The 13,604-nt window shown below is 35.2% G+C and overlaps 1 protein-coding gene across 1 annotated transcript in view; it reads right to left on the bottom strand.

Annotated features, from left to right (window-relative positions):
- Positions 1-13,604, bottom strand: part of LOC134793368 (cardioacceleratory peptide receptor-like) — a 182,374-nt gene that overhangs the window by 44,787 nt on the left and 123,983 nt on the right. The window contains exon 3 of the mRNA XM_063764930.1: positions 13,381-13,516. Coding sequence (XP_063621000.1) covers positions 13,381-13,516 — 136 coding nt within the window. The remainder of the gene's footprint in view (positions 1-13,380; positions 13,517-13,604) is intronic.

The raw sequence follows: 13,604 nt of genomic DNA, 5'->3' as shown, positions 1-13,604 counted from the left end.
GCGTAAATGGTTTCCACGAAATATCTTTATAGTACCTACTATTGTTATTATTTCCTAGATGCAGACAATGAACTGCGGCATTTAAATCACCAGAGCTTGGAGATTTATCATGGTCAAACTGCGTTGAAAAAGAGTCAGCGACCTCTCTAGGATCTATTATGGTTCTGTTATCTATGTTCAAAGACAGTTGTTTTTGATTATTCTTACACAATTTATTTCTATATTACTTGTTTACGATACCCCATATGCCTTTAGAACAATTTTTGGTCTTAGAAATTTCAGTTTGGACCGCGGTCCTTTTAGAATACCTTATGACTTTCCTAAATATGTTAATGTACTTAGCCCTATATTCCAAAACAGTAATATCACACGTAGCCTTATTAACATTAGTAAGAACTCGCTTCATTCTACTTGATGTCCTTATACCTCTGGTCACCCATTTAAAAGAGAGTGAAACATGTCGACCGTTTTTCGACTTAAAATACGTGAGTGACCCGTTCTTAATATATTTAATATGAATATAAGTAGTTGACGTAATGATTATTTACATATTAGCTTTAGTTTCTCCATCCTGTTGACGTATTGTTCTTCCAAACATTATAAAACTCTCATCGCCTAGCACCGCTTCTAAACAATACGTTTAACATAATAAAGAAGGTATTTTAGTTGTAAACTTTTATTTATAGTTCCTTCCGATATAAAATTTCAAGAAGTAGTTTAGGTTAGCGCTAAAAACGGGACAAGTGCGCGTTAAAATACGCATAATGGAGAGTTCTGTGACATACGAATGGCGTAGGTACAGATGTATTGCATAATTGTTTTCCATCGTATTTTCTCGGAAACGTTCGTATTTGTCATGCTACTTCAGTCAACCTCAGTACTTTTTGTACCGAGACTGACTGAAATAGTAAGACACGTTCGTACGTTTCCGTGAAAATACGATGGAAAATAATTACATCTAAAGATGACGCTCGGATGTCAAGCGCAGCCCCATTATTGTTGCGGCGTTTGTAGCTGGCTCTGTGTCTGTTAATTTCCTTGATAAAATAAGTGACGTTCACCGCCGCATTACTGCCGAGATTATGACGTTCATTCTGTCACTCATTTTATCTAGGGAATTGACAGATAAAGAGGCCATAATAATGACGCCGCAACAGTAATCCAGCTGCAGTTGACACCCGAACGTCACCTTAAGGGGCTACCCCACGCCAATGACCTTCGATCTGAATCCCTTAGTTTTCTAATGTTTTTTATAGCTTATTGTATTAACAGCAACGGCTTTACGCAATATAGTATCCCATATTTACTTCAAAGTTCATTGCCTTCGAGATATTTGGCATCAAAGTTGAACAAAGTTAGGCTAAAAAACTGGTTTTCTGGCCATAACTTTTGTGTTAATTAGTTTAAAATTAAAACCCTGGACACGTTTTTCAAGACGTCAAAGACGAACCCAAATATGTAGATTTCACTGCAAACTAGATTCGAAAAAAGTGTTTTTTTAGACAATGTTTAAAAAATTCTTAAAAAAATAAGTAGGTAGGTATTCATATCTTTGAAAATCCGGTGGACAAAACCGGAGATAAAAGATTGAAAAACCGATAACTGATTGTCTTATAATTCTATCTGTAGTGCAAAAAAAGGAGATACGATTCAAAACTCGGCTCGGGTAGGCCCTTAAGAGGTCGATCCTAATTTATCAAGTTGTAATGTTTTTGAACTGGTTTTGATGCCTTGACGATCGTCTTGATGATTGGCGCGAATCTCAAACACGACTTTCACTACATTTCGCATGCATCATGATTGATGTAAATTGGCTTTATGAAAATGAGTATGAGTATGAGTATGATGCCCGGTTCACATTATTCCAGTCCAGTGATCCAGCGGGCTAATCCAGTCCAATGCTGGACTGGAGAATATCGTTTACATTATTCCAGTCTGGGATCGTTTACATTATACGCGCTGGATTGGGTGAGCTGTAATGAAAAGTTGACGGTCTCTCCAGTCACTATACTGGAATGCTCACTGGAATGGGTACATTCCAGTGCATTCCAGTGTCGGTTCACATTATTCCAGTAGCATTCCAGCACTGGATTGGATTGCTGGACTGGAATGCTACTGGAATAATGTGAACCGGCCATGGTGCGTGAGCGATCTTCATTCATATCAAAATAAGATTAAAACCGTAACAAATCGTTAGATCTGAATTAAATAAGCCACAGTGGGACACCAAAAGAGGCTAAGAAAAAAAAACTAAATACATATAATAATCATAATCATTTATCGTAATCATGGTATTACAAGATGTTCTTTTATTTTAGTCAGTACAGATTTGTATAAACAGTGTTGTTGTTAAATCTTGTGCCAAGGTGACAAATCAAATGAGATTGCAAGTGTCGGACAGGATGCTAAGATGGATGTGCGGCGTGACGATCGGATAAGGAATATAAAAGAGGAAGCTTGAAAGTTACACCCCACAGCAAAAAAGTAAGAGGAAAAAAGAGTACGGGCATGTGATGCGCAGGGGGTTAAAATCATGTGACGTAAGGTAATTTCATAAATACGAGAATGTGATACATTAGCGGCGGTCGGCAACAACAGGCGGCCCGAGAACCTCTCACTTGCGGCCCGCGAGCCCCCCTGGCTATTTTGTATGTAATATTGACAAATGACAATGTCTGATAAAGTCATAAATATTAACAAAGTGCGGCCCGCGTCCACTTCGTTAACTGCTATGGCTGCCGACCGCTGCATTACAGCATCGCTAAATGAGTGATTCTCAAAATAGTGGCATCTTAACCTGTCATCGAGTTTTTGAATTGAATGTATGTTTATTTTCTCTTTTTCATATGAAACAAAAATGTATCTAGATAAACTAAAACAATGTTTATCGAGGCCAAGTCATTATTTTTATTTAAATTTAATACTTATATTTATAAAAAATAAAGAGTAGCACTTTTTACTGTAACCTGTCTTGTCCAAAAGCATCGCTCTTCCAGTTTTAGATCTTTAGATTTTATAAGCACCAATTTATGTAAATAAAATATCATGCTATATAATAACATAAACAATACCTTTTAAAATGTACTTTGCACAGGCCTTATATATATATTTTTTACAACAATATTCACGCACGAAGTTTGTCCAAGGATATTTTCTCTGTTAACCTGTACCAACCTGTACATGCGCGGTATTGCATCTGACTCATACACAGAAAAAAATATTTAGATCATAACTATGGCAAAATATTAGGTAAGTATCAAGCTAACCACCGTAGGGTACCATTATGACCCAAGTGTCGTAGTTTCGTAGAGATAAGTGGTTAAAGGCAGACATCTGGGGTTTTGTAACGGAATGTTAACTTTAACTTGTCTCGATTATTTTAAGAATTTGGTATGGGGCCTAAATGGCCTAATGTAATAATATCATTTTAATATTGTATGAAGGTTTATTCATCTATGCTAAAAGTGAGACATTCGTATTATTATCCGTTCAAGGGAAAAAATAAAAATTAATGTATTTTTTACTGTAACCTGCATAACTTTAACCTGTGTTCAATGTATAGGTTATTGTATGTCTTGAAAATAACTTCTTCATTTTCCGTTCCCTTTTGAAAATTTGGGGTTTGGGGTAGGTACTTGATGTGGTAAAACATTTTTTTCATTATTAAAATTAAAAAATATACAAAAAAAAAATTTCATTATCTTTAACCTGTCGATGCCACTTTCTTGCTGTTAAAATGTGTTCGTAAAATTTTAAATCGTCGTAGCTTTTTCAGTTTGAGTGATTTATTATAACACTTTAAACTCCCGCATTTTGTACACATATTTCCATCTCCATTGACATTTTGCTGGGACGTCAGTCTTTCCGTGAGTGTCATACTAGCAATCCTCTAGACGGAGCTTAGAGCAATTATTTAATGAAACCGATGCTGCCAAAAATACAGGGGTGCGGGAAACGAGTGCCGTGATTGGTCCATTCAAAGACACGGACGTCACACAAAGACACTCGACTCGAAAATGGAGTAAAACTACCCTATATTTTTTGTTTGCAGGGATGTCAGTTATTTATGCAGCTTACTGTAGGTACATAGGATAGTTTTTATCAATCATCATCATAGTCAGTCCACGCAGACGATGCCGCGGGCAGGAGCTATATGTTAAATGAAAATCTAAAATACGCGATGATCGTGTTAGATGGTACAATCCCTAATTGTTGATGTTTGTGTTTACCGTGCAATGAAATTCTATTTTGAAACCTTATTAGTATTCCCTTTATTAGTATAGTACATTGTGCAACATGGGGCGTAAGCTGAATATTGCAAACGAGAGTAACTTAAATCGCGATGGCTTGCCGGAGCGATTTATAGACTCGACTAGCAATATTATTACGCCCCGAGTTACACACAATGTTTTTCATCACACTTGCGATACAAAAATTAAGTATAAAGACGAAAAACTGTTAATTATGGCACTAGAAACTTCATAACTCCCTAGGGAGAACGCTTTTTCTATAACTCCCGCTAAACCTGCGTGCAATGTCACATTTACTGAGCGAGCGTGATGAAAAAGTTATTTACTGCCGTATTTGAACTTCAAGATATTCACAAGAGACGACACGTACTAGATCCATTCTAGATACGTTATGGTTTAGATATCAACTAGTTCTCTTTTGCAGCGCAATTCGGGCAACCAATGTCACTTTTACGTTAGATAGAGTAAGATATCTATTAGATGTGAATTGGATCTCTAAGTCATATCCTGCGGAATACGTTCAACAGTATCTCCAGAATCGCGCAAATGTCAAATTTGACAGGTTAGATCTTATCGTTATCGTATCTTGGTGATGTCTAAAAGATGTCTAATAGATGTCTATTTCAAAATCCGAATCGGGCCCTTATTGTTCCGACAAAACTTCCGTAAATACAGGGTGCCTTCAAATTGGTGACACAAAATCCATGTTTTACACATATCTTCCCTAAACTAACTAACTCAATTTAGTCTGCTGCTTTTAAAATCATCAAACACATTTTTTTTAGGCTTAAAATGTATCGTAACATTAATAAAGAAGTTTAAATAATTTCAAATTAATCAATCACCTGCCACAGTATTTATGAACAACATTTGCTACAAACAGTCAACGTGTAAAGAATAAATAGTGATTGTAGGCATTATTCATCCTCTAGTTGCCCAAAGGCCTATAAAAAGGTCTCCCATTCCAATCTATTTTGAATATTTGATAAAATAAATTTGCGATAGACCCGGTTGTAAATGTGATTTAATACCTTTTCTCAAACCCCAAAACAACAATGATCCTCCTAAGCCTGTGATTTTAGCAGCAAACTTCCTAATAATATCACTTAACAGCCTTGAAACTGCACTCTATTTATATTAGGTGCAAATGGTCAAAGTTTGAAGATATTTGCCGCAATCAGGCAGGGTTGCTTTCGAGAACAATACGATGGCTGGACGATACGAAATTGGGGTCTCATCTTAAAAGTTTTTTGATTAAAAACTGTGATTGATTTGGTACCGATATTTATTTATTTTAGGAATTACTCACAATAAGCAACACATAATTACAGTTAAACCAAGGCACTGTGAAACTAAGTACAAACTAAAAGAAAATGGGTACAAGGAAATAATACAACATAAAACTGAATGCGAATTAAACATTTGGGCGACGACGTGGTTCCTTGCGTCGTCTGACTCCGTGTAGGATTCGGCAGGTTGCCCTGGAACCGCCGAAACACCACACCGTCCACACCGTTCGGCCAGTGCATTGTGATCGGAATTACGAAAAGTAGGTACCTACACTAAATTTCGACTGAATCATACCTACTTACTACGAAGTGGTTCAAAAAGTAAGAAGATTTGTATCAAGCATACAGATATACATATACAGTGAATCTTAATAAAAGGATAAAAGTGTGTAAAAATACACCTGATATTTATTTAAAAATATTAAATTTTGGTTTAAATTAAAACAAACAATATGCAAGGCCATTATTATTACGTCTACCATACGTCTAATTGTGGATTTCTTGTAAATTTTCTTCTAACAATATAGAAATAAATCACTCAAACTGTAAAAGCCACGACGATTTAAAATGATACGAACATTTTAACAGCATGTTTAGATTAATGTATCACATTCTCGTATTCATGAGAAATGTTGAAATGTTTTGAAGTATCCGTCACTCCATACAGCTATTTTTAGAGAGAACGCAAAAAATAGTAAATTTGAAGCAGAAAATAGACTTGCTCTTGTGAATCATGTTAGTTATAATAACAATATTTGTAGCGAGAACTGATTTTTCTTGGATTATTATTAGATTGAATATTATAACATGTTTTTCTTATATGAGCTTTGATTATAATTATGTCTTATAAAAATTAGCGCGCGGTGCATGAACTTTTGGAAAATTTGTAAGGTTTTTACGTTGTTCTTTTATAAAAATGGAAATAATACAGTAATTAAATAATGTATAATTATAATGTCTGTTTATAATTCTTTTGGAGAAATAAATTCTTAAACCATAAACCATACCTAACCATAATAAAGTGAGCGAAAAGCACGAAAAATGCTCCCGATAAATTAAATAGGTTACTTTGTAATCTTCCTACAGTCAGTTTAATAACTCGTGAAGTGTAAACTGACGAGTGTTTACAATTTTAAATAGGTACGGTGACATACATAAGCCCAGATTTTTTTGAAACAAATTTTGCTTTTATTTTTTGTACAACTCGGGGGCGCCATTTATTTGATGAGTTTCAGAAAATCCAAATCCCGATCCACACGCGAATTCCAGCGTATTTTTTGAATATTTGAATTGTCATAAACTGCACGTGCATAGGTATTCGAATACCTATTATTAAAATGCTTGTATTTTTTTTGAGACTAACGAATATTTGTGTACCTATAGTATAATATGTGATCACTAGGTACAGACAGACGCAAAGAAAAGGTACCTCCCCGCCCCACAGAAGTTTGTATGTTAAGGTACTAAGCTAATAGTATTGCTGACTTTACATTGGAAAAAACAGTTATTTTTTCCAATAGTTTAATGTTGTTTCTATATTTGAATGGTATATGTTAGTTCTAGTTACTGCGTTAGGTATATGTTATATTATGTAAGTTCTCGAGACCAACATATTTCTAGGTATCATAATTTTAATCAAATATAGCCAGTTCAGTGCTTTAACAAGCACTTTGAATGATTAGTTCGCAAAATATCTATTGTAAATCCATTGAAATTAGATTTTGATACATCATTCAGATGAATTAGGTAACCACAATCATACTAATAGCTTATACTGGGTGTCCTGTAATACGAGCAAAAACTTAAGCTGGGTGTAGTCCTCAAACTGACCAACATTTGTTCAGCGGGTCTTAATAAAAACTTATTTTTTGATTTTTAGCACACTTTAAACTTGATTCTTAGACGCAATGTATTGCAAATTTTGTAGCAGCTGCTGCATCGTCAATTACATTACATTGACGATGTTGCATCGTCAATTACACTGATGACAGCATACCTACATTGAAGATTATACCTACCTATTTAATTTGTATGAAAAATACGAAGTCTAAAGTCTTCATAATTTTTATAAGTCGTTGACAAATTTTGGTCAGTTCGAAGAGTACACAGTACAGCCTACAGTTTATTTTTATCTCATATTACAGGAAACACCCGGTATATAGCTATATATTTACACCCACGTACGTAATTTATTTTTGCCTACGTCGCTCCACATCACCGTACATTTCCCATTATGATTAAGCCGCGTATATACTTATATGATTATTACGCTTGGCTGCTAATAATAAGATTTATTAGGTGGTTCAGTTAATACCCGAGGAAGCGCAAGATTCCAAAATTGAACCACGAGCGTAGCTGTATTACTATTACCTACTTACACAAAAATTGGGACTTGCGAATAACTATATGTTACACCAGCCAACAAATATGTTAGTTAAGTACAATAGTAACCAAAATTTATTTATTATTTAAGTTCAGTTGCATTAAACTTACTCAATGAGTCTGGCATTTTTTTTTGTCAGAGTATATACGATGTAGAGAAAGAAGTTTTTTTACGTATTACTTTCACATTAAACCTCTAACGGCCCCTACATTAAAAGTTGCCAAGACAAAAGAAATTCTGATTCGTGAAAATTAAGATTCAAAATAGAATGGAATGGTATACCTTTTTATAGGCCTCTGAGCATCTAGAGGATACATTTAATGATTCCTACAATCACTATTTATTATTTACACGTGGTGACTGTTTGTTGCAAACAAATAAGTATACTAATAAGAATTAATATAAGTAATATCATTTTCACTTCTCATGCTCAAAAAGTGCACCTTTATGTCGTGCGTAGACGACATAAAATCGCATTTTATGCTCTAGAGCATGAAAGTAAAATTTTCTTCTAAGACTAAGGTAATCGGTCTCAACAGCCAAACAGTTAAAACATATTGCACAATTTTACTGAGCAATAAAATTGTGTAGATGACAAAACTTGTTATATTCTTTTATTTTTGCTAGAATTTATTAGAAATTCGTATTTTCTGTCATTAAATTTAGTAAATCACATAAAATAGGAGTCGATTATCGTTCAAAAATACTCCGAAATGTTTGACTTGGCAGAAAACCAAGCGTCTGAAACTCTGATCACCATGTTGAAAATTAAAAAAAAAATTAAAAAGTTAGTTGGCGGGAATTGGTTATGTATTATGTTCTTTCGCTTTACGACAATTTCGTGGTGTAATTTGCCGTGAAAAATATAATTTATTTTCCTCGCAATCGAAGTGAAAAGCAGAGTGTACAACAAGGGCATAAATGTCCATTTTTACCCTCGTCTACTATTTTGGTTACCAAAAAATTGCCTCGGGTAAAAATGGGTCACTTTATGCCCTTGTTGTACAATCTACTATTGGGCCTTAAGATAATATTGCTTTATTTGCTATATCAATAAGGATGCCAGGAAATTATTAATACTTTGCTAACATTTATTACTTTCTTTGTCACTTGTCTTTATCTTCCGCCATTGTTATTATACCGACTATATTTTTATTGTTTTGTATTATTACGACATGAGGCACATTACTTTTCCAAAATAATATAAATAATTCAGTTTATCACTATTACTACACCTTAAGGTGACAGTCGATTTCCAACGACAGCTGCACTACTGTTCATTTTACTATGGAAAATGACAATAACACCGACACGTTCAGTATCAGGTAGTGCAGCTGCGGTCAGAAATGGAATGTTACCATTATAAAACAAAGTCCCCCGCCGCGTCTGTCTGTTTGTGTGTTTGTATGTTCAAAATAAACTCAAAAACTACTGACCGGTTTTCACCCGCAATAATTTATCGACAATTAAATATATCGATTTTACTGTCAACATAAAATTAATTGTTCTACAAAATAAGTATATTTATACAAATCGCTTTGTATACTGCTTCTTAAATTCTAAAAAGGTGTTCTTTTGAAGAATTTAATTTATTTTTAAACTATTTATTATTTCCTCAATATTACTCCATCTTCATTTATTGCTAAAGCTACATAAAAAGTGAAATTTACCTTAAGTCATAAAGTCTTATATATCGACATCTTTTTATCGATATCAAATCCCTAGAATGTGCCCCGAGTTATCACAGGTTGGGTTATTACCTACTGTAATGTCATGTAAACATTTTTATCTATAAATTAAATTAATTAAATGTACCAAAAACAAAAATCTAATATCATCTTAATTTAGCTTCCGGAGAGAGAATTAATTTACTTTCGCTTCAAAAACATAATAAATCTACAGGGTGATTTGAAATTGGTTATACAAAACACTTGATTGTGGCTCAATAATGCCACATAGTATACTACAATAACCCCAGTGAAATTAGCGGAAGTTAATTATCGCTAATTTTCTAATAAAAAAATAATTAAAGTCCCGGAGTGTGATTACCCCACATTAAATTATACCTTACTGTCATACCTGTGACCCTTATCTTCTTTGACAAGTGACAATTACTAATCAAAACACGCTTACTTCATAAATACTCCGGCAGGTGATTGATTAATTTGAAATTATTTAAACTTCTTTGGTAATCATTATGTAAACTCTTAAAAAAATGGTTTTGATTATTTTAAAAGCATGAGACTTAATTGAGGGGCTTAGTTTAGGGTAGATGTGTGTAAAACATTGGTTTTGTATCACCAATTTTAAGTCACCCTGTATTTACGGAAGTTTTGTCAGAACAATAAATAACTTTACTAATAAATTGCTTATTTGGGAATACCAATAAGCTTTCAAAATTAGAATTTCATTACACGGTAAACACAAACATCAAGATGAATTAGGGATTTTAGATCTAATAAGATCATCGTTTACTTTAGATTTTCAGTTAATATATCCTGCTCGCGGCATCGTCTGCGTGGACTGACTATGATGATGATTGATAAAAACTATCCTATGTAACTAACCTGCATAAATAACTGACGTCCCTGCAAACAGGGGGGTCAGTTATATCTACAGCTTACTGTACTTGGGCCTCAAGCTCTCCGTGCCAAATCTCATTCATTTGAATGTAATTTATTCACTCTTAAACCGCTGAACCGATTACGACGTGAAAAATTAACACACAGGCAGACAGAGTTACTTACCCGCGACTTAGTCGAAAGATATATTTACTTTTTTAACGATATTACTAGGGATTCCAGCTACCACCAACCAGTCCATACTAGAGGAGCTACGCATAAAACGCCGATTGTCAACGATATGCCAGGACCAAATGCTGTCATACTTCGGACACCTTTCACGTCGCTCTCCAGATAGCCTGGAAAGAGTAATAATGACGGGCAAAGTTGAAGGCACGAGACCTCAGGGCCCTCCTCCTACTAGATGGTGTGCTCAAATTACGGCACCTATGCAATTAAAACTGCACGAGGCCATGCGCTTAGCGGGGAACAGAACCCTATGGAGGAACCTGGTCTTCAACAGAAGGATATGTTGTCACGATCCTCAGTATTGAGAGACCGACTGAAGAAGGGATTCCAGCTTATAGATATAATCTTATACCTTTAAAGCTACTCTTGTTTATATTCAAATTTAAAAATTTAAAATATGTCTTATATACCTATTTATTTCGGGGATCTCGGAAACGGCTTCGATGAAATTTTCTATGTGGGGGTTTTCGTGGGCGAAAAATCGATCTAGCTAGGTCATTTTTTGCGCATTTTTGAGTTTTTAAATGTTTTTCGAGCAAACACTCGGTCTCCCAGATCTGTAAAAACGGTAAAAGAATACTAAAAGCTGAATAACAAACAGTAACAAAGTTTTCCAAAATTTGCTATTCTAGTTTAATGTCTTTAACAATAAACAGAATATTTAAATATTTTGCCAGCATTTCGCTGCCCCAATATTACAGGGTACTATGTTACATTTTCAAGATAGTTGAAATTCGACTTAATGCCACTATGACAATGTTCAAATTTCAGTTCCATAAAAGAGAAACACAGTACCCTGTAATATCGGGGCAGCGATTTGTCAAGCCACGAAAGTTATGCTTTAGACGTTTCAAGTTTAGTTAGTTTCCAAAGGAATCCTTAATGAGTTACACTTGGTTGAAAGACTGGCAAACTACTTAATTTTTGGGGTATTATACTCGGAGGGTATTATATTAATACAGTTATTGTTGAGTAAAAATATTAGAGCAATGTTTACATAATTAATAATCAGTCGCATTGTATTTAGTTCTTTAGGTATTATTTTTAATCAGTCATTGTATTACAAGTCTTTATTGCATTAATGTACTTTTTTAAATTATTAAGTATTGATTTAGTTTTAATTTTTTGAGTTTCGTAGTGTGAAGTGTGAACATATTATATTAAGTTAGTTTCAGAAATGGGTATTAAAGTGACATATATAAACTAGCTTTTGCCCGCGAGTTCGTCTGCGTGGATTCAGTAACAGCAGCTAGTGCAAGCATAGCGCCTGAATAAAGTGTAATAGCAATCATTCAAATTCAGTTTCAATCAGTGATCAGGCAACTCATTAACTCTCTCAATTCCACCCCCTCCTTTTCACTCTCCTTAGGGATGATTCCCGACATAAAAACTATCCTATGTCCGTGTCTCAAAATATCTCTGTGCCAAATTTCATCTAAATCGGTTCAGCGGTTTAAGCGTGAAGAGGTAACAGACAGACAGACAGACACACTTTCGCATTTATAATATTAGTATGGATTTTCTTGTAGATGGTAGTGTGTCTACACTAATACTAACATAAAAATCTTTATAGTTAACACATTGTAGGCAATCGTATTATATAACATTTATATAATTATGTTACGGGTAATGTTAGAAGGTTGATTAAACTTAAGTTTACCCGGGTAAAACTAGTATTACCCAAGCCTTTTGGGTAAAATCCGAAAATTTAAACACCTAGGTCTACCCAATACTGGCTGGGTAATGGTGTAAAAATTGATTTCATTAACGAGCTTTACCCAGATGACTTGGTTAATACTAGGTATACCCAGGTAAACTTAAGTTTATGTTAATTAAGTATACCCTTGTACGGGTAATGCCAGAATATTAAGTAAACTTAGGTTTACCCGGGGTTACTTAGTATTACGTTTAACGTTTAGCGGGTAAACTTAAGTTTAATCAACCTTCTAACTCTTCTCTCTCTTTGTCCAGCCCATTTCCCAGTTCAGCTGGGGTCGGGGCCAGGACAATCTATCCTGGGTTGTCTGTGTGGTCAGGTTTTGTGTCCTCATCTCTTTTTCAACATTGGACCACCAGGTTGCTGGTCTTCTGCCTCTTCCTCTGGGGTTGCTTGGGATGTTCATAGCCTTCCTCACTGTTATGTGTAGTTTTCGTCCCTTCGCATAACGTGATCATACCACCTCATTCTACTCTCTTTGAGTGTTTCGGTAATAGACGCTACCTTGGACGAGCCGCGTACATATTCATTGCGAACCTTATTGAGTCGCGTGATACCGCCGGCCCATCTAAGCATTTTCATTTCCGCGACGTGATTTCTGTTCATGTACTTTCTTAGCGGCCCCGGCCCAGCATTCTGCTTCATACATCATTGCGGGTCTAACGGCGGTTTTATATATTTTCCCTTTTGTCTTTATTGGCATTTTGGGGTCGCAAAGAACGCCGGACAGAGATCTCCACTTTAGCCATGCTGAATTCACTCGATGGGTGACATCATCGTCCACGTTCGCGTTTGCCGTCACAACTGAACCAAGGTATTTGAAGTGCGATGATTTAGTCTTTTAATCAACCTTCTAACATTACCCGTAACATTATATAACTTATCTTAAGGTCTAATTTATCAGTCAAGAGTAGGTATGGCTAGTACTCACCGGCAATGGCTAGCTGCATGATGAAGAAGTTCATTCTGCTCTTCCTGGCGTTGGTGCAGAGCAGTGCTGCGATGACTGACGCGTTGAGGACCACGATGGAGATGAAGAGCACCCACATCACTGTGAACTGCGCCACCTGGGGACAATATACGGTGTTGCAAAATATTGAAAGATTTTTGTTTAGTATGTACCTGGTGTACGGCAGGGGAGTTGAGGTAAACGTT

The sequence above is a fragment of the Cydia splendana genome, chromosome 9, assembly GCF_910591565.1.
Source record: "Cydia splendana chromosome 9, ilCydSple1.2, whole genome shotgun sequence".
NCBI classification, from domain to species: domain Eukaryota; kingdom Metazoa; phylum Arthropoda; class Insecta; order Lepidoptera; family Tortricidae; genus Cydia; species Cydia splendana.
This window is presented reverse-complemented; position numbering and strand designations above follow the sequence as displayed.